General features: G+C 58.1%; 2 protein-coding genes across 2 annotated transcripts; both read right to left on the reverse strand.

Annotated features, from left to right (window-relative positions):
- Positions 1–906: 906 nt before the first annotated feature.
- RNF181 (ring finger protein 181) lies at positions 907–3,350 on the reverse strand. The gene is made up of 5 exons (XM_032790291.2): positions 3,223–3,350; positions 2,992–3,125; positions 2,514–2,629; positions 2,204–2,278; positions 907–1,270 (listed from the first exon to the last, which is right to left on the reverse strand). Exons 1-5 carry the CDS (start codon positions 3,297–3,299, stop codon positions 1,211–1,213), a joined length of 462 nt encoding a protein of 153 aa, XP_032646182.1. The 5' UTR covers positions 3,300–3,350; the 3' UTR covers positions 907–1,210.
- A 3,006-nt stretch (positions 3,351–6,356) lies between these two features.
- VAMP5 (vesicle associated membrane protein 5) lies at positions 6,357–14,934 on the reverse strand. The gene is made up of 3 exons (XM_032790289.2): positions 14,723–14,934; positions 7,710–7,847; positions 6,357–7,368 (listed from the first exon to the last, which is right to left on the reverse strand). The coding sequence occupies exons 1-3, from the start codon at positions 14,723–14,725 to the stop codon at positions 7,144–7,146; spliced, it is 366 nt and encodes a 121-aa protein (XP_032646180.1). The 5' UTR covers positions 14,726–14,934; the 3' UTR covers positions 6,357–7,143.
- Positions 14,935–21,359: the final 6,425 nt, after the last annotated feature.

The following is a 21,359-nucleotide window of genomic DNA, read 5'->3' on the forward strand; positions in this document are numbered from 1 at the left end:
TGTAAGTGGGGAGGGGGTTGGCCTGCTACAGCTGGCTGGTTACTGAGCTGGGCTGGAGCAGGGGGCACCCACCAGCTTTTCATCCTTCATGGCTGTGCCCTCCCTGCCTCCCTCAGCTGGGCTTCCATTGCTGGGGAGCATAACTCCACTGGGGGCCAGGATTCTCCCAATGCCCCCCAGCTGGGTGCTCCTGCCAGGGAGTGAGCAGAGAGTCCTGGGCCATACCAGGGACAACGTTGTCCAAATCCCTTTTCCATCGGGGGGGGGAGGGCAGCTGAATCCAAGAGAGGGTCCCCCTGGGCCCAGCTGGGCCCTAACTGGGGAGGGGTGTCACACCAGCAGCCCCCTTAAATACAGATTATAGGGAAACAGCCCTAATCCCCTGGCCCTCCCAGTCCCAGCTGTTCTGAGCCCGGTGCTGGTAGGGAGCAGGGAACACTGGGGCTGATCAGCAAAGGAGGAGCCCCATTCACTTCAGGGGACACCCCACCACCACCCCCCTCCTGACACCAGCAACATGCTGTGATCTCCCTCTGAACAGCAGGGAAGGCCTGCCCCAGCCTGGCCTGCTATTGCCCCACCACGGACAGCTAGAGCCAGGGGCCCTGGGACAGCAGTTGGGGAGGGAGTTCAGCCCCTAGCCATGTTCCAGGCAGCCAGCTGGCTGTGGGGACTCTTGCAGGGGCCAAGGCTTAGGGCCCAGGGCAGGGCCCAGCACCCACCTGCATGCGAATGAAAGACAGACCCACCCTCCTGGCCTTCCTCTACCCCAGCACGGTCATCCCCCTCCCCCCCAATTCCCTGGCTACCCCGCAGAGATGGTTCTATACCCCAATCCCTCATCCCTCTGAAACCACACCCCCCAGCCCCATTCACTCCCCAGTGATGCCCCATAAAGACTCTGGGTCAGAGAAAAACAGCTTTAATCAGCCTGGGGAGATGGCTGGATCGGGGGTGGAGGTTAGAGTCAGTTACTCCTGCCCCTGTGGTGATCCCACAGCAAAGTGGGGGAGACGCCCAGGGCTGTTCCATGGGGATGCTGGGGCTGGTCAGCAAAGGAGGGGCCCTGTCCATGTCGGGACACCCCCTGCGGACCCAGCTCTGGAATGCACCCATCCTGATGGGTCATCCCCACTGACCCTGAGAGCCCCCCATCCACAGAGGGCATCCAATGCCCCAGGCAGGCAGAGGCCAAGGTGGGGCCCCCCAGTCACGTGTACATGGCCCCATGCAGGTACTCCAACCGGTGCTCACGCTGCTGCCTCCGCACCTGAAACACACCAGGGCAGGCAATGGTAAAGGCGAGCGTCACCCGCCCCACCTAACACATCACCCCCGCCCAGCATGGGCAGCAGGACGCCCCGGTACCCACCACATTCCCCTCCCACACTGGGCAATCTGCTGGGGCCCACAGCCAGACAGGGTGCTAAGTATTGGGCTTTAGCAGCATGTCACTGTGATTACCATCACATTTTGGGCCCGACCCCCACACCATCATCCGGTGCAGCCAGATGAGGCCCTGGGCTGCCACCTCCAGCCTCTTCCCCAGGCATTGGGTGCTCTGTGACAAACATACCCACGGCCAACCTGGCAGGCAGGGCCGACTCCAGCCATTTCGCCGCCACGAGCACAGCGGCACGCCGCGAGGGGTGCTCTGCCGCTCGCCAGTCCCGTGGCTCCAGTGGACCTCCTGTAGGTGTCCCTGCAGAGGGTCCGCTGGTCCCGCGGCTCTGGTGGAGCATCCACAGGCACGCCTGCGGGAGGTCCACCGGACCCTCCGCAAGGACGCCTGTGGGAGGTCCACCGGAGCCGCCTGCCGCCCTCCGGACAACCAGCAGAGCGCCCCCAAGCATGCGCTTGGCGCGCTGGGGCCTGGAACCGGCTCTGCTGGCAGGTTCAGCTCTGGGTTGGAACGGCACGGGGGGGTCTGTGAGTCAGCAAGGAGGGGCACCGGCAGAACTACCAGGGATGGGGAAAACTGGCACTGCTCCACCCGAATTACACGCCAGCCCAGCGGGCCCTGAATTCTCCCCCCTTCCTGGCTCAGCGTTCAATTTTCTAATGCTTTGCTCCCTGGCCATTTGGCTTTAATCATTTAATGGCAGGAACAGAGCCTTTCCATGCACAACCACCCCTGCAGCAGGACCCCACACTGCCCACCCCTGGCTCCCTGCGGGGGGCTGCGTGGTAACAAGCACCCCACCTTGTCTTTCTTGTACTCTTCGTACTCCTGGTCGTCCGTGGGCAGCTCGTGGCGGCACAGGGGGCAGGAATTGGTCTGGGGGAGAGAAGAGAAATCTCGCTGATGCACCGTCCCCTCGCCCACCCTGGCATCTGCAGCCCCAGACCTTTTGGGCATCTCCTTGGCGCTGCCAATTCAGCAGAGGGTCACCTCCCATTGTTTCTGCTTTCAGTGGCCTGGCTACAGCCAGCAGCTCGAAAGGGGCCAGCCCCAGCCAGGCGTGGGGGAAGCACAGCTGGCCCTGCAGGCTTGTGAAAGGAGTGGCACCTACCTTCCCCAACCAGGGCAGGATGCAGCCCGAGTGGAAGAGATGCTCACAGGGCATCTTCTTGGCCCCCTCATCCTCCTCGAACTCCAGCAGGCACACGGGGCATTTCAGCCCTTTGTCTGGGCAGCAGCACCGGGCGGCAGGCAGGGGAGAGAGAAAAGCATCAGGCTCATCCCGCCCACTCCCGGACCCGACCCCCCAGGACTCCGTGGAAACGGGCCCCAGGACCTCGTCCTGAGCGCCACGATTCGGCACTGACCCACCCCGCGGGAAGAGAAGCAGAGGCCCCAAGTGCAGGCACAGTAAAGCGTTTCTGTCAGTCGGACACCTGGGTCCAATCCTTGGTCTCATTCGGTGGCGAGGGGGAAAACGGCACCGCTGGGCGGGTGGGGGCTGGGGCAACGGGGCGGGGCACTAGCAGCGCCCCCGAGCTGCCCAAGCCCTTCCCGAGCCCTGACCTGGGGGCGGGGGGCTCCCTCACCTGCCTGGGCCGGCGTCACCCGCACCGTGGGGAGGCTCAGCACGGCCCGGCGCGCGGCCGGCGGGGGCAGCCGCTGATCCCAGTCGGTGAAGTCCACGGAGCCCAGGTCGATCTGCTGCCCATTGAACAGAGTCCTGCGAGGAGAGACCGGTCAGGGGCGGGGCCAGGCTCCCTGACCCCGCCCCCGGCGTACACGCGCCCCGTCCCCCCGGGGCTGGGCCCCGCCCTCACCGCGCGAGCTCCAGCAGCACGTTCTCCCGGGCGCGCTCGCCGGGCTCGCAGTTGTGCTCCTCGAAGTACGAAGTCATCACAGCCAGTGACTCTCGGCCCGGCCCGGCCCCGGCCCAATGGCCTCGCGAGACGGGCCGCGCCAGCCAATCCCCGCGGCCGGGGGCGGGGCTGGATGGGGAAGTAGCAGGGGAGCTAATCCCCGGTTGGCCGGACCCGAGGCACGGGGACGCAGCCGGAAGCCAATCGGGACGCGCCGTGCGGAGAGGGGCGGTGATTCGTGCGGGACGGTCTGAGCCCCGGCCCGGACTGAGCGGGCACCGCCCTGGGGGCGCTCACAGCTAGGGAGGGAGGTGCTGCTCTGAGAGCGCAGGCGCACACATCCTGCGGGAGTGCTGCCCTGGGGACGCTCACAGCCAGGGGAGGTGCTGCCCTGCGGGGATGAGGCGCTGCTTGGAGGAAACTCGCATCCTGAGGGTGCTGCCCTGGGGACGCTCACAGCCGGCGGTGGAGGGAGGTGCTGCCCTGGAGGGACACAGCCTAGGGGGGATGAGGCACTGCTTTGGGGAAACTCACATCGTGGGGGGTGCTGTCCTGTGGGTGCTCACAGCTAGGGGGGGGGTGTTCACAGACTGGGGGGAGGGAGGTGCTGCCCTGGGGCACTCTCAGCCTGCAAGGGAGGGGGGAAACGAGGCACTGCTTTGGGGGAGCTCACAGCCGGGGGTGGGGTCATTCAGGATAATTTTGTTCAGTGTTATCAGGAACTTGGGAAACAGATCCTGTCAATGGTGCTGCAGAATGCCCCTCCCCCTTCCCGCACTCCATCCTTCCAGAACAGGTTATAACCATGGTGGGAATCATCCCCCCTGGGCTCAGTAAGACCAACTGGATCGAATTTCTGCTCAGCAATGAGTGATGCCCATTCCTCCTAAAGAGAGACCAGTGAGGGTGTCGCCTGCAGAACCACTGAGCTACCAGGAAACTCCGGAGATCAGCCATGAGCTTTTCGAGACATTTGCCCCTAGGTCACTGATTCCAGTCCAGGCCTGGGTGAGAATGGCTGGCAGGGTTTTGATGGCCCTGGAGTTGGTGGGTCTCGGCCCAGTTCCTAACAGACAGGTGCCCACATCCCAAACACTACCCATTGTGCTGGGCACTGTAGGTTATTTATGAGGTATATTACAGTAATGCCCAGGGACCCCAGTCCTGGACCAGGACCCATCATGCTACGTATATTACGGTAGCACCTAGGAGCCTCCCTCATGGAGCAAGACCCCATTGTGCCAGGCGCTTTACAGACCCACAGCCAACAGATGGGCCTTGCTCATAGATGCTGGAGGTGCAGGGTTTAGTTTGGTTCACTGGCTCTCAGCACCCCCACTACACAAATTGGTCTGCTTCAAAGAGTTAACAATCTATAAATGAGATGAGACAACAGTTGTAGATGGACCAGGAAACGGCTATTGCCGCTCAGCCATGGGCTCAGCACACCCCCAACGTAACTGCTGTCGAGTTTGTTATAGGCATGATGGCAAAGGAGCACGCTGACCTGTGCTCCGAGCACATCTTCACTGCAAGCGTCTGGGTCTGACCCTAAGAACATTAGAGCAGCCAGACTGAGTCAGACCAAAGGGCCATCTAGCCCAGTGCCCTGTCTGCCAACAGTGGCCAATGTCAGGTGCCCCAGAGGGAATGAACAGGACAGGGAATCATCAAGTGACCCATCTTCTGTCGCCCATTCCCAGCTTCTAGCAAACAGAGGCTAGGTACACCATCCCTGCCCATCCTGGCTAATAGCCATTGATGGATCTATCCTCCATGAACTCATCCAGTTCTTTTTTGAACCATTACAGTTACGGGCTGTGGTAAACTCTGTCCCAAATCTGGACTGTAGCATACAAAATCTGGGTGCTTACTGTGAACCTCCCCAAGCTCATACCCAGCTTGGATCTTATTTCGCTGCCACCAGATAGTATTGAGGCTACTATCAGCCTGGGTTCCCCAAATTCCTTGGGGGGACCCCCTCCCTGGTCTCCCCAGCTTCCCCTGGAAAGACCCCCAAGACTCAGAAGTATGAGTCTACCGGCAAGGGAATGATCTCCCCTCCCTTCTCCCTCTCTCTCCGTTGTTCCGCTCTGAGCAAGCTGAGGGGATTGATGCAATCTCTTTACATCACAATACCAAGAAACTGGTCTCCGTCTCTCCAAAGAGACAAGCCTTAAGCACCAGGGAACAGAGCTGATTCTCGCTCTCTTTCTTTCCCCGTAACTTTTTCCCGCCCTGGGACAATAGGAAAGTAATCCACAGAGCATGGGCTTTTCCCTCCCCCCGCAGGCTGTCACAGATGTAACAGAGCTCCGGGCACAGAAATTCCTCTCCCCTTTTGCCTCACTAGGAAAAGAAACTCCCACAAGTTTTAAAAAAGAAAAAACTTTATATATATAAAAAAAGAAAGACCTTACATATACTACACTCTGCATTAAGAAACTCAATACAGGGATATGGCTTATAAGAAAATAGGAATAAACAGTCTGATTTAAAAGATAGCCCAATTAAACCAGTCCAGCAAATCAACACCCATGTAAATACAAATCAAAGCACATCACAGCCGATTACTTTGGTTCCTTTGTACTCACACTTGATAGTAGAATATTTGAAAGAAGATGGAGTTAGAAGAAAAGCTTGTTTACTCACAGCCGAGGAAAACAAAAAGACCCCGAGTTTCCAGTTCCCTCCCAGACTCTTAAAAAAAATCCAGGTCTCTGATTGGTCCTCTGGTCAGGTGTTTGGTTCCCCCTTTTGTCACCCTTTACAGATAAAGGAAAATTAACCCTTATCTATCTACTTATGACACGGGCACAAAGGATGTGGTGTGTGTCTCAGCTTAACCTGGAAATCCAATCTGACTCCAGGGTGGTGGGGAATTGGGGGAACAATGGGAAGGGATCAGGCACCCCCTGGGCACTGAGTGCTGCTGTGTGCAGCAAGCTCTAGGAGGTGGGGAAATCAAGCCAGCCATGTGGGGCCAGTAGACAAAGAGGTGGGGAAGATGGTGGACTCTCTATCAGTTTATCCGTCTCTCTGTCCATCCCCATTTGTCCCTCCCCGGCAGCCATATCGACCCACAAACACGAACATTTTACAAACAATCCGCCTTTACTGACCTGCCTGCAGCAGTGCGCAGGGCAGCGAGAGCTTTAAACAGATCTGAGGACTGGTCTTAAAACCAGGTCTAGTGGTTTTAGCATAACAAAACTAAAGCACAACTGTCTGCAAACCTCTCCCCGCACCCCCATTATTCTAACTAAAGCTTAAGGCACTTGTGAGCGTTTATCTACCTGACCTGCCAAGAAACCTAACGCAGGGGCCTTCTCCCTTGCTGGGGTCCCTTTCCAGGGACTGCAAGCATTATTGTAGGGTTGCTGGGGCTGATTCCAATGCGTTGTTATTGGGGGATTGTATGTCAGAGCTTGGCTGCACACATTGGTTTGTTATTGTAGGGTTGCTCTTGAGCCCTGGGCTGTATAAGTAGGGGCACTGCCAGCAGATCGAGGGACGTGATCATTCCCCTCTATTCGACACCTGGAGTACTGTGTCCAGTTTTCGGCCCCACACTACAAGAAGGATGAGGAAAAATTGGAGACAGTCCAGTGGAGGGCAACAAAAATGATTAGGGGGCTGGAGCACATGACTTATGAGGAGAGGCTGAGGGAACTGGGATTGTTTAGTCTGCAGAAGGGAGGTGGGCTGTCGATACTGTTTCCCAGTGTTGTGACCCATCTGCGAAGGGGCCTTTCCAAATAGCTAAAGAAAAGCCCCAGTTTCAATGGCAGCCCCTGCAGTTTCCATGCGCAGTGTCCATATTGCACTGAGCCCAGGGCAGTTGCGTCCCTAGCAGAGAGGGCACTGGGTCATCTCCTTCCCTCAGTCAGCCTGTGTGGGGGTGATCCTGCTCTCAGTGGCCTGGTTTATGGAGGTCCGGCTCTCAGCAGCTTGGTTCCCAGCCCCACGCAGCGACAGCCATAGAATCACAGCCAGGATGATCAACACCACGACCACCACTACCAATGCCAGGAATATCTTGTACTTCCTGTTCTCCCAGCGCTTCTTCTGCGCCACTGTCTTCGTCGTCCTGCTGAAGGAGGAGCTCTAGGAGGAAACAAAGCAAGAGCTGTCAAGGGGCGGCCAGGGACCCGCCTCCAGGCCCAAGGAACTCGCCTCAGACTTCAGCTTCCCTCCGCTCAATCCCTATATGGCTGCCACTTGCAATGCCAGTTACATCACTGCCCCCTACTGGCCGGAGTTGGAACCAGGCAGCTGTGTGTCATGGGGCCCATATTGCTAACGGGAATTCTCCTTTTGGCCCCGCACTGGGAGCCCATTTGCACACCCATGGGTCTTGGATTCATTCCCCCAGGAAAGTGATGGTGCACGAGCAGCCCCCACCCCACCCAATTGCTCCCTCTCCTCACCCCCCCCCCACAGCGTACCATGTTGCGGAGCTCATCTGCTCTGTCGTCCAGGTCGCTGAGCTTGGCTTCCCGGTCCAGTACCTTGGAATAGTTGACTAGCATAATCTGAGTCACTTCCTCTGTCTCCTTCTGGCATTGGTCCAGGTTCTTCTCCACCTGCAGGGAGGACAGGGTTAAACAGAGGAAGGCTGGCTTCAGCCGTCTGGGCCAGCTGCGGGGAGGGTTGGTGGTGTGTACCCAATGTCACATTGGGGGCCCCTTTTGGCCTGCAGGAAGGCAGGAGCAGGTCCTGGGGGCTAGGGGGAGCTCACTTGTTCTAAGGCTTAACTGACTGTTTCCTGAACTTTGCCAAGCTGTGCCCCCTGGGCTCATCTCTTACTCCCTTGGGCTGTGGGAGGGGGAGTGGGGGGACCCCACTCTGCACTCACCCAGGCAGTGGCAGCTCCCCACTCCAGGCGTCATGACCTGGCGAACATGGTCACAGTGCCACTCGGCCTATCCCAGGCACAACAGCAGCTGGTCTGGGGACCAGTTCGTACAGGGGACTTAGGAACCAGCCCAGCCTGCCCTTGTGGTCCATGGAGGGAATGATTTTGAAAGCCCAGGCGTAGGTGGGAGAAGGCTCCCTCTTCCCCATAGGTCAGCATATTGATTTAGCTCTTCCTGTGGCCTCTTATGCCCTGCACCTTCAAATCCCTCAGGGCCGTGCCAGCTGCAGAAACCATAGATGGATGGTGTCTGTGGAGACTTTACTTATGTTCTTTCTTGATTAATTTCTCCTTAACTTTGAGACACATCATGCCCAAGAGGCCCCATTTGCTCTGTGCTGGGGACGGTGCAGCCCCTGGCTGAGAGGTGCTGATCAGAGCACGTTCTCTCTGGCACATCCTGTGTGGGTTGCTCATGGAGGACCGGGTGGCCAGAGCAGGAAATATCCACAAGAATAAATTCTCGGAGCAGACAAGCGGATGCCCTCTGACCTCCACAATTCCTGGAGCGATGTTCCTGGCTCCTGGGCTGGCGGGATTCAAATCCCCCAGGGAAATATTCTTTCCACAAAGAGGTAAAAGGAATCAGACCAGACCCCAATCAAAGGGTGAAGACGCCTGAGCCAGCCTCTGATCGCTGGGTGGGACAAGTCCACTGAGCCAACTCCAGCAGGAAAGGGGAACAGTGGAGGAAAAATCCTTCAGCGATTGCAGGATGCAGGGCTGGAAGCTAAGATTTCAGCGCAACCAGCAACAGCTGGGCTTCGGAGAAGAGACCTTCATGGAAATGTACAGCATGCTGCAGGGAGTGGGCTGTGGGGCTCAGGATGGGGCGCTGTCCCCTTGCAGTCAGGGAACGCTCTGCCGCATGGAACAGGGTGGGATCTGTGTGCCAGCCCCATTGCTATGACTGCTGCACCCCTCTCCCCTCCCAGAGGTGGGGCTAGAACCCAAGAGTCCTGGCTCCCTGCCCCACCCCCCGCTCTACGCAACAGACCCCATTCCTCCCAGCATGGCCAATGCACATGTTCGCAACCCTTTGAAAGCTCAGTAACGGATGCTGAAGATGACACCACACAAAGGACCCTGCTGCTGTCAGCCCCCCAGTCCCCGAGCTGGTGAACCCCTAGCTCATAGCTCCCCACAGGTGCCCATCTCCTAGCACCTATTGCGTAGCCCGCCAAGGAGAACAGACATGGGGCTGTCTCCTGCCCCCCAGCCAGCCCCACCTTTCTCCCCATCTCACTGGGGGGGGAGCTGGGCTAACGTATCCCTCTCACTGGGTGCTGGGGTTGGGGTGCAGCATGTGGGGGTTGGAGTGTGGAGGGCAAGGACTGGGGGGTTAGGAGTTGGGGTATGGCGTGCAGGAGTTGGGGTATGGCGTGCGGGGGTGTGGAGTTGGGGTATGCTGTACAGGGGTTGGGGTGTGGAGTGCATGGACTGGGGAGTTAGGAGTTGGGGTATGGCATGCGGGGGTTGGGGTGCAGAGGGCAGGGATTGGGGGTTAGGAGTTGGGGTACAGGGTGCAGGGGTTGGGGTATTGCATGCGGGGGTTGGGGTGCAGGGGCTGGGATTGGGGTTGCATTTGCCCATACTGTGGGATTAACTCAGGGACGGTGCCCCCCTCCCTTCGCCCCAGCCACGGCTGACCCCAACCCAGCCCTCATTTTCCCCACCACCCCGAGCCTTTCTCTCTCCCTGCCTGCTCTGCTCTGCTCAGCTGAGGACAATGCTCAGGGTTCCTCCTGCCCACCCCTGCCCCGGGGTCACCCCCACAAGTCTGGGGCACCAAGACACCCCATGCTATTTTGGTCCCAGCCTTTCTCATAGGCCATGGCCTGGCGCCAGCACTGGGCCGGGGGGCATTTCCTGTGGGGGCCCGAGGTGTCAGCATGTCTGGCTGCTGGAGCGCATCCCAGTCTCTGGGCCAGGAGTGGAGGGTGTTACGGGAATTGGCCATGTCACTGTTGTTTGTTCCGGGTTCCTTTGATTGATGCCTGGAGGCAGTGAGAGCTGGAAAAACAAGTCACCAGAGTAGGGAATTCCCAGCGCTGCGGTGTGGGCTGGGCCAGGGGCCCTACAAGATGGGTTCAGTTCCTGGCTCTGCCGTGGACTCCCCATGTGACCACAGACCAGTCACTGCATCTGGCTGGGCCTCAGCACCCAACCTGCAATGGGATCCTTCCTCCTTCCATTCAGTCAGACCAAGCTCTCTGGGGCAAGGAGAGTCTCTGGGGATCTGGGCAGCGCCCAGCACAATGGGGCCCTGATCTCGGTTGGGATCTGGGCAGCACCTGGCACAAGGAGGCCCTGATCTCAGGCGGGGTCTGTGTAATGCTTGGCACGACGTGGCCCTGATCTCAGGCAGGGTCTGGGCAGTGCCCAGCGTGACAGGGCCCTGATCTCAGTTGGGGTCTGGGCAGTGCCTGGCATGACGGGGCCCTGATCTCGGGCAGGGTTTCTAGGTGTGACTGGAATAAACACCCCTTCCCATGCAGTGGCAATAGCCCATAAGGTGGCTGGGGAGATCTGGGGCGGATCGCAGCGGGGGCTGAGACAGAAGGATCGAAGGGGGTTTCGAGCAGAGGAAATGCAGGGCTAGTGGCATGTGCTGAGCCTGTGCTGACGCAGGCAGGTGGGTTCAGAGGCCCACATACCAATGAGGGAATCAGTTGGGGGGGGCTGGATTTCTTGGGGGGCCTGGGGCCTGACTTTCCAGGCTACTGCAGGTGCTTGGCTCCTTGGAGACTCCCTGCCCTGCCGCCCCCACCCTGGAGCATCCTCCCAGCAGAGCTGCACCAGCCCCTCGCAGCCCAGGGGACGGGAAGGGGCACGACCTGCCCTGAGCAGCAGGGCCCCCAGCAGCGTGAGGATGGGGGACGCGGGGGAAGGACAGAACAAGCCACCTTTCCCCACTCCCTGCAGTGGGGCAGAACAACAGATAAACCCCCATGTGCGGGGGGGGCTATGCTCCCCGCAGCCCTCAGGAAGTGGGTGCAGCCGAGCAGCCGGTGGGCAGAGCCCCCCTTGTCAGGCAGGGTCTTTCTCCACCCTGCTCTCGGTCAGTCCCATCGTTCCTGCTCAGCTCACAACCAGGTCAAATAGACCCCCAGGCTGGCGGCAAACCCCAACCCACCAATCTCGGGCGGGCACTGGGGATGTTGCTTTATTAAGGGTATTACGGTAGCAGGTAGAGGCCCCAGCTGAGATGGGCAGCCTACCATACAGATGCTGCCCAGACACAGCCAGAGACACCCCCTGCCCCCAAGAGCCGACAGCCTCATCAGAGAACAGAGACAAAGGGCTGTTATCCTTCTTTCACAAATGGGGAAACAGGCCCAGAGCAATTCAATGACTGGACCAGCATCTGTGCAGAGCCAGAAATTCACCTGGCTCTCCTCAGGCCCAGCCCAGCTCCTGATCTGCCAGGCCACTGTGTGAATCTCTTTGTGAATCTCAGAGCCCTTGGCACTGACACCAGCTCCCACCCCTCACTTGCGATCTCACAGGGCTCACCCCAGCGGCTCAGGATCCTGATCCCACATCACACATGGGGAAACCGAGGCCCAGAGCAGGGAAGGGACTTGCCTGAAGTCACCCAGAGAGGCAGAGCTGGGAATAGAACCCAGGAGTCCTGCCTGCCAGTACAGTCCGGTGGGAAAGTGCCAAGTCCCGTGATGGCTGCTGGGTGGCTCAGAGCAGCGCATCCCCAGGGAGCCTTGAATAATTTAATTTCCACACACCAGCCCCCCCCATCCCCAGCAGGATGTCCAGCAACCCTGGGCTGGGCTGAGCCCCCCAGGAGGCAGCCAGGGCCAGCTGGCTTGCTCCTGTCCCTCCCCATTCTTTGGCAGAGGGCCATGCAACGCCCAGCCCCACGGAGGCCCCAGTCTCAGTCTGGGCTCTTGGGCACTGGGAAATTAACAGCGCTGGTGGGCATAGCAGATGGCAAACGCCCCTGCCTAGATGAGGCTGGCCCTCCCTGCCAGTGCACAGCTGCCCCTTGGGGGTGGAACAAGCCTTTAAAAGTGGAAGCAACTGAGGCCAGGAGGGGCGGGGGGGTGGGGAGTTCCCACAGCCTCAGGTCCTCTCTGCAGTGCCAAAGGAAGCGAAGCTCCTTAGCCACAGGAGCACGTGATCTACCCACATCCCCAGGGACAGGGCAGGGACAGGCTCCTGGGGTTCCATTGCTCTGCCAGCCGGGGGCTAAAGCTGAGCCTTTTGCAGTGGGGAGGGAAGGAGCGGCTGAGGCCCGGTGTGGAAACCAAGACAAGGGCCTCTCTGCACCGAGGCTTCCTGTTGCCTTTTGCAGTGAGGCGGGGGGGAGGAGGGGGCTGAGCCCGGGCTGTTTGGTGGAGCTCCCCTGCTGGTTCCCAGGATTGGACCCTGCAGCCCGCAGACAAACACCCAACTCCCTGAGAGAGAGGGGCAGGTGCCTCCAAGAGACCCGGGTGCAGTATTTACAGCCCAGCGCACAACAGCTGCAGTCCACGGGCCAGACCCTTGGCTGGTGCACATCACACAGCTGGCTCGCCCAGGCTAGCCACACGATGCCACATCTGGAACACCAAGGCAGGCACGGAGCAATAGACCAGCCCTTCCTCAGAGGAGGGCTGTCAGACTCCGCTCCCCGCAGACCTCCCTCTCCACAGGCCCTTCTTCATCTCCCCCAGGAGGGGCTGGGGCCAGGACCGTCACATGCACCAGCGTGGTCTCTGAAGGCCCTTCCTCCGCAGATCAGAGTGGGTGAGACAGAACCACAGGCCTCCCCAGGATCTGCCCCAACAGCTGGGAGTCACCATGGGAGATCCAGGGGGCCTGACCCCTAGATCTGGGTTGCACTCAGGCTGCCTGACCCCTGGGGAAGGCGTTTGCAAGGGGAGCTAAGGCACAGGCAAGCTGCCACCCACAGGTCCCTGCACCAGCAATCCCTCCCCGTACCTGTGAGCAGCTGCTGGGCAAACTCCCTGATCTGTCAGGCCCAGAGATGCTACAGAGTGACAAGGGGAAAATCTCTGGGCTTGTCCATACTACAGCTGCAACCACGTCAGGGCCCCAGCAGCCCAGGTGTGCTGTGGGTGCGCTCGTCCCAGGGAGGCCCCACGAAGGGAGGGGCGACCTGACAGCCTCAGTGGGCCTGCAGGCAGCACAGCTCTTGGGAAGCAGGGCGAAGTGAAAGCCCTCCCGAGACCCATTAGGGTGCCGTGACGCTGGCGAGCCTGACACAGGAGCTGGGGCTTTTACACAGAGATAAACAGGGGTCGACAGCTGGGCAGACTCTCAGCTTAGGGCAAGGCCTTGAGGCATCAGCTGGGGTGGTGCCCTCAGAGCAGCACAACCCCACAGCCAAGGGCTATCTCCCGATGAAACTGACCGGCACAGCTAGTGTGGATCAGCTGCTTTCCCCGGGCGAGCTCCCTGCAGGGACACAGCCACTTTCCTCTGGAAATGACTGCAAGCAAAGAAAATCTTGCTCCACAAACCCTGAGCCTGCTGGGGCAAGGAATATCTGCCAGCCCCTCCACACACACAGCAGGTCGATCGGCTCAGCAGTGGCCCCACCAATGCACTTTTTACTCTTTCTTTTAGAGGAAATGGGAGGGTGCTGTGGAGATATTTATTTATATCTATTTGTATATTGAATAAGGTCGGGGGGGGCCTGATAGGGGGAAGCATCGAGCTCAGGTATCAGGGGCCAGGCCACCTGGCAAGGTTGAGACACAAGGCTGAGGGCTTGGCCACACAAAGAAATTTACCTGCCTAATTACAGCACTAAACCAGAGCAAGCCCCTTCACACCAAAATCTGCGCATCCACATAGGGTACATAACCCATGAGGCAGAGCACAGGATTGGCATGTGGGAGACCTGAGGTCTAGTCCCAGCTCTGCCACTGCAGTTCTGGGTGACTTTGGGCAGGTCTCTTCCCTGCTGTGTGCCTCAGTTTCTCCCACTGGTAAAATGGGGGTAAGGACATCGACCTGCTTGGTAAAGCGCTGTGAGATCTACTGATGGAAAGCCCAGGAGGTTGTATCTAAGCCCTCCTAGAGGAGACAGCAAAAGAACTGGCCGAGTGCTTGGCAGATAGCCCAGCAAAACTGACCGGTGTGGCCCAGGCCTGAACTGGTTTAAGATCTCAGCACAGGCTGTCCCGGGGTGGCTGTGTGTACACAAAGCCTCTGCTGACTCCGATTAACTGGTAATCGATTGACTCGGTGGGGACAAAGAGTTACCTGGAGCCGGGATCAGGATGTAGCCTTTGGCTTCTGGTTCACCCTGTCCGGCGTCCGGGAGGGGCTGGGCTGGAAAGCGCCTGTGGCGGGGCAGGCGACCGGAGAGCAGCGGGGGGTTGCCACAAGCAGGGAGGAAAACGGGGAGATAGAGGAGGGCACAAAGCTCGGGTGGGGCGTGTCAGGCACTGAACAGCACCATGTGCCCCCCCAGCGCCCGGGGATCAGACCGGGGCCCCGTGATGCCGCAGGGCCCTGGGCAGGGGGCCGGGGTCCCAGCGCCTAGAAACCGAAGCTGCCGCCCGCGCCCCTCACCATGGCGCCGGCTCTCGGGAAGCTCCGATCCGCTCTGCCCGGGCCGGGGTCCTGCTGCGCCAGGGGGTCTGACTCCCACCAGTTGCTCCGGGGCCCTGAGCGCTGCCGGGCAGTCGGGGCTTTGCTAGCTGCTGACGCGGGACCCCGGGCGGCTGCCTCCCAGCCTGTCCCACAGCGGCCACTGGAGAAGGGAGCGCAGCGCAGCGCGGCGGGGCGGGAGAGGGGCCGAGATGGGCAGGGCTACGAGAAGCGCCTGCCCAGAAAGGCAAGGAGCGCCCGGGGGCCGGCTCAGCCCAGTCCGCAGCGAACTTTGCCCTGGCGTCCTGGCGGCATCACTCCGGAGTGACACCAAGGTCTCACACTGAGTCACTCCGGAGTCACACGAGGGGTCAGTGTTGGGCGCTGGGCTCAGCCTGTCTCTCTTTCCTTCTAGTCTTTTCACTTTCATTCCTGTCCTAAATCTATTCTGGAGTGAATCTGGCAGGGCAGGAAGGGGCCGGATCAGCAGCGGCAGAGGTGGACGTGTCTGGGCGATGGGCAGGGTAGTGCGTGGGCTGGGTTCCATACCTGGCTCTGCCGCTGCCCTGCTGGGTGATCTTGGCCAAGTACCCTCCCTTCACTGTGCCTCAGTTTCCCTTTCTGCAATATGGGAATAATGACCCCTCCTTTAGTGAACTGCTTGGAGATCTGTGGATGGGAGCTCGAGAAAGGCCTAATTCGGGGAGAGGACGAGCCTCACGTTTAGCCCACAGCCCGGATTTGCTCCTGCAGCCCCTCTGGGTGTGAATCCAGGGCTCAGCTGTCATGAACGCAAGAGGGATTTTTCCCTGAGCCTGGGGCACTGCCGGTGTAAGCTGTGCGCAGCAGGGGCCGGCTGGCTGCAGATTGGAAGGGAGCTCAGAAGGGGAGGCTGCGAGGGGCATTTTTTGGGGGGAGGGGTAGAGAGATGAGCAGGGATCTGGAAGGAGAGAGCCTGACCGTGGCTCTGGGGAGGAGCGGGTGGCAAGTGCTGCTTTGTATTTAATTGCCACTCCTGGGAATTGCTCACAGTTTCCAGCCGGCTCGTTAGTTTTTTTCCATGTGCCCAGGTGACTGCTGGACTCCCAGGCCAGTGCCAGGGAAGCAGGAAGGTGAGAGCAGGGTGTGTGGCCTTCTCCGCAGCCTGTGGCAGAGGGAGCAGCGCACAGAAAACACTGCACGTCAGTTACTACAGGCCACTGCTGCCCCACCTGGCTACCCGGAGAGCAGGTTGCATGGCGGGGGGGGAGAGGGGTATCAATTTCTGATGTCTCACCGCACTGAAAAGCTCCCCCTTTCACTCTGCGAGTCCAAGTGCCTCGCTGAAGGCTCTGGAGGACATGAAGCAGTCAGCGAAAGAAGGAAGGCCCTGGATCAGTAGCTATTAGACAGGAAACAAAGGGCAGGAGGTGAATGGCGGGGTCCCCCCAGACCAGGCTGTTCAACAAATTCATTAATGATCTGGAAAAGGGCCTGATCAGTGAAGTGGCAACATCTGCCTATGAACTAATATTGTTCAAGACAGCTGAGTTACGGGGGATCTCCCTGACTGGGGGACTGCAATTCAGCATTTCTAGGTGCAAAGTAATGCACAGTGGGGGAAACAAGCCCAACTCCACAGACGTGGGATCTAGCTCAAGAAGGAGTCTGGAGTCATGGGGCTAAAACTCCAGCTCATTTCCCAGCAGTGACGGGAAAGACGACTAGGAACTACTAGCGCAGGAATAGAAAATAAGACTGAAGTTATCTCCCCCCCCCATCAATCCTTGATGCGCCCACCCTGGAATCCTGTGCCCAGCACTGGTCGCCCCAGCTCCAAAAGGAGAGAGTGGAGCTGGCAAAGAGTCAGAGAAGAGGAAAAAGGTGTGGAACTGCTTCCCTATGGGGAGAGAGTGCAAAGTTCAGAGCTGTTGAGCTTAGAAAAGAGACGGGGAATGGGCTAGAGACACATATGCTCACAAAGGCTGTGGGACAAGTGACTGGAGATGTGTTATTTATCCTTTCCCACACTACAAAAACCATGGGGCACTGGATGAAATTAAGACACTGCAGGTTAATACAAACAAGAGGAAGTACTTCCTCACACAATGCACAATTAATCTGTGGAACTCCTTGCAGGGGATATTGTGAAGGCCAAAAGTATAACTGGGTTCAAAAAAGAATGAGATAAGTTCACGGAGGCTAGGCCCCTCAATGGCTATTAGCCAGGATGATCAGAGCCGCAACCCTATGCTCAGGGCAACCTAAACCTCCAACTTCCAGAAAACCAGGAAGAGAAGATGGGTGGATCTCTCCAGAATCGCCCAGTGCGGTGCGCTCCACCTGGAGCACTGGCCATGTCTCAGGTCATGCTGCAGGGGGTGCACTAAGGCCTTGCCAACACAGAGAAGTGGCATTGGTCCCTGGTGCACCCTTTGGGCATTCACACCAGGGAAGTGCATTGCATCCCCATGCCAGCCCATGGGGTCAACAAGAGCAGGGTGCATTGCTCTTTTCCACTGCCATGTATTGCAGGATCCCAGCTGTGTAATGTGGGGTTCCCACTGGTGGCACAGGGGATGGTGAGAGCTGCGGGGTTGAAACACCCATAACCCACTGGGCCGATGGCAGGAACGTTGGTGTCAGCCCTGTGGCTTTGGCAGCGTTACACCTGAGATGGGGCAAATCCATCACTGGGCCAAACCCCCTGAGCCCCAAGCTGTTGCACTTGGGATCGCCCTGCCCTAGTGTGATGGTTGTTTACCGTTCAATTACCTAATGGGAAGTGGGCTCTAAAGAGGCATCTCGGCTCCTGGGGGCCGGGGAGGTGGCTAGGGAGTTGCACACTTCCCTTCTTACGCTGTGACGGTGCAGCTGCTGCACGGCTCCTGCGGGGGCTGGCACAGGGCTCCGCGCTGGGAAGGTGCCCGGATTGTCTAGAGCTGGTCTCAGTCAGCCTGAGCTGGCTTTCAGACTCATGGAGCTGGGGCTAAAACCTTGGCTTTCATTACACAGTAATTAAGGGCTTGGCTACACTGGAGAGTTGCAGCGCTGGTAATGGGGTTACAGCGCTGCAACTCACTCTGTGTCCACACTTGCAAAGCACAGCCAGCGCTGCAACTCCCTGGCTGCAGCGCTGGCTGTACACCTGGTCTGATTGGGGTGTAGCGATTCCAGCGCTGGTGATGCAGCGCTGCTCGTCAAGTGTGGCCACCAAAAGTGCTTTTATTGGCCTCCCAGATATTAAGAGGTATCCCAGAATTCCTGTCCACAACAAACAGGAAGAATGGCTGAACTGCGAGCTCCCCGGACCTACTTATCTAAAAAACAAACACAGCTGCTCTTTGCTCCAGCGAGCGGAGGCAGGGGAATTGCTTTGGAATGTTCACAGCTGTTTGCTTGAGGAGAGAGGGGAGGGGGGAGTCCGTGTTGAGCAGCTGCTTAAGTGGTCTGAAGGTATTTAGGAGTGCAAACTTGCATTTAGTGAATAAGAGAGGGGTGGGGGAAGGGTCAAACTTTTAAATGATTGAAGGTAGGTGCTGTGTATCTTCCAGTCCTTAGAACTTGCAAGGCAGGAGCTGAGAACAGTGTCAGCTCCAAAAATCCACTCTCTTTGTCTCCCCACGCTCCTGTCACACTCCACCCCATCCCGTTTTGGAAAAGCCACGTTGCAGGCCACTGAACGTTGGGATAGCTGCCCACAATGCACCACTTCCATAGCTCTGCAAATGTGGCCACACTGCAGCACTGGTAGCTGTCACGTGGCCACACTGCAGCACTTTCCCTACACAGCTGTACGAAGACAGCTGTAACTCTCAGTGCTGTCAAATGTAAGTGTAGCCATACCCTCAGGCTCTAAACTGTGTGCTGTAAAGAGCCGCAGAAGGGGACTTGAGCGGAACTGATGCAGCCATGGGTCCTGAGTCTGCAGGCAGCTACTGTGCAGGCCTCATTCCCCGCCCCCGTGTGTAACTCTGAAAACTAATGTTGACTGTGTAATTGGAGCTGTTAACTAGTTCACTGTAATCAAAATTCCGTGACACAGGAGGGGCTGATGATCGCAGCAAGAGCGGGCCAGCTAAGCCAGTGGCAGCTCAGGCTGGCAGCTCGGGTGTGGTGCACCTGATCAGTGGATGAGACCTGGTCTCTGGGTGGCGCTGATGAGCATGCCCCCTTGTCATAAACAGATATTTTTTTCTTTTTCTCTGCTAGGGCTTTTAAGCAGAAGAAAGGGTTTGTTTTAACAGGAGCCAGAGAGAAATTTTTTTTTTCTGTTTCTCTCCTGTCAGTTTGGCTGCGCATTTTAAGCAAGGAACCATTAAGGTTTTGCTCAGTTTGGCTTGCATTTTAGCAAGGACCATTACGTGACAAAAGGGTCTTTTGTTAAGCAAATAGAATTCGATTGGGAATCAAGGACCCAGCAGACACACACATGCAAATACAAAAAAACAATAACAGCCTATTGTTTTTCTACCTTGTACTCACAACTTGGAAACTGAAGATTAGAAGCTTGAAGATAGAAAGATCCTCTCATAGCGAGAGACGGACAAAGCACACACACCCAACATTACCCTCCTGAGCTTTTAAAAATCCGGTTTCCTGATTGGTCCTCTGGTCAGGTGTTTGGTTCCCTTTGTTAACCCTTTACAGGTAAAAGAAACATTAACCCTTAGCTATCTGTTTATGACACCCCCACTCCCCCCATCCCATTCCCCAGGGCTCCAGGCAGATTTCCACACAAGGCAGTGCCGGCTGAGTGACAAGGAATGGTCAGGTGCTGGCCCAGGCTCAGAATGCACCAGTCCCACCCGATGGCTTGCAGCATGAGATGGGGAAGCAGCAAAGAATCCTGTGGCACCTTATAAATTAACATATGTTTTGGAGCATGAGGTTTCGTGGGTGAATACCCACTTCGTCAGATGCATGAGATGGGGTTGTGCAGTGCAGACAGGCTGTGTTGGGGAGCCTCCCAGCTGGGTGGCGGGACAGGGACTTGGAGGTATTGGAGTCTGTTGTTAGCTGCTCCCTTCTCCTGAGCCCAGGGAAGAGTTGGGGAGAAGCAGGGCAGAGTTGTGGCTGGGGTAACAGGGATGCGGGGGAAGGGGCACTCAACAAAGTGCCCAGGACTTTGCCCATTTCAGGGTGTAACTGCATGGGGGTGGGTTGATCCAGGCAGGGGTGGGTAGATCCGGGGGTGGATCGAGTGAGGGAGGCCAGGGCCAGTGCTACAGCTGCAGAGGGGATAGATCGGGGGTGGAGGTGGGAATCATGCTGGCACTGAAGGGGGTAGACCCAGCGGGGATGGGGTAGCAGAGCTGGGCTGCAGCAGAGTAAACGCAGCTGAATAGTGCTGGCGCCAGTCCCTTTCGCTCATTGCATCTCTGCCCTAGCAGGGACCAGGTGGCTCCAGTCTCCCCAGCCCTGAGGAGCTGCAGCCAGTGCCTGAGACTGGGAGCCACCTGGCAGTGCCCACATGGCTGCAGATGCCCCCACCATCCTCCCAGTGGCCAGGAGCTGCCGACCACCCTCTACCTCCCTGAGCCATTGGGCCAGGCCTCAGCCCACTCTTCATTGCACTTGCCCATAGCTGAGGCCCAAGCAGGGAACATGAGCTGTTCCCCACACACTGCACATTGTCTGTGCTGCCAACCTCGGCTGCCCAGGCCGGCTCAGGCACAGAAGCCAGCATCTCAGTGCCCTGGGCAGCTGCATAGGGGAACACAGAGCTCCCACAGCCTCAGCCAGGTGGGGAAACCCAGCCCCAGGGCCAGCTACCCCACTAGCAGATCCTGCCTGGTATCCTGGCTCCCACAGCAGCCAGTTCCAGCTGCTGCTGAGGAACGGGCAGGAAGTCTAGGGCCATTGTGGTGTCACCTATGGAGGGAGTTTTGCCACATCCCACCAGCCGGGGACTAGCTCATATCCTGAGGCAGGACTCAGTGTAACAGGCTAGAAGTCTCTGAGGTCCCCCGGCAGCTCTCATCACCAGCTCAATGTTTCAGCTTGCCCTTGAACGCTGCTGAGCTTCTGGCCTCAGGGACACCCTGTGGCAGGGAGTTCCACACGTTAACATGTGGTGTGAAACAGAACAGAGCTGTGGCAGGGGAACAGAGGGCATGGCCCAGCCACAAAAGGGTCCAGCTGCTCCCAGATACGCCTGGTCCTCAAGATCTCTGATCAGCCAATGGAAGTTTGTACCAGTGATGGAATTGCTTCTAACTTGTGTCTCATTGATTGAATGCTACCTCTGGGAGGAACTTGTTTAATTTTTGCATTTGTTCGGTTGTTTTAAGTATCCCTCACTGGATTTGAGCCCTTGATCAAATATTAAAACCAACAGCTGTTACTGCCCTCTGCTGGTGGAATCAGGTCTGCTCTCCTGTGTGTCATAGCCAACTGAGGCAGAGAGGCAGCCACATCTCTCTGCTCAGCAGAATCTGGTTACCTGTGGCCAGGGGATTGTCCAGGAATGACTCCTGGGTGGGTGCTACATGGGGAATCAGTGACGGTGCCCTCTAGTGGCTGAGTCTAGAGTGGACAAGGGGCCAGCAAAGGGCAAGGCTCCTGAAGCTCAAGTGCTAGGGGCGTGGGCTTTGGGCCAAGGATCCCCTCTCCCTGTGTGTGTAGGGAGGGGAAGATC

The sequence above is a fragment of the Chelonoidis abingdonii genome, chromosome 2 (assembly GCF_003597395.2).
Source record: "Chelonoidis abingdonii isolate Lonesome George chromosome 2, CheloAbing_2.0, whole genome shotgun sequence".
In the NCBI taxonomy this organism is placed as follows: domain Eukaryota; kingdom Metazoa; phylum Chordata; order Testudines; family Testudinidae; genus Chelonoidis; species Chelonoidis abingdonii.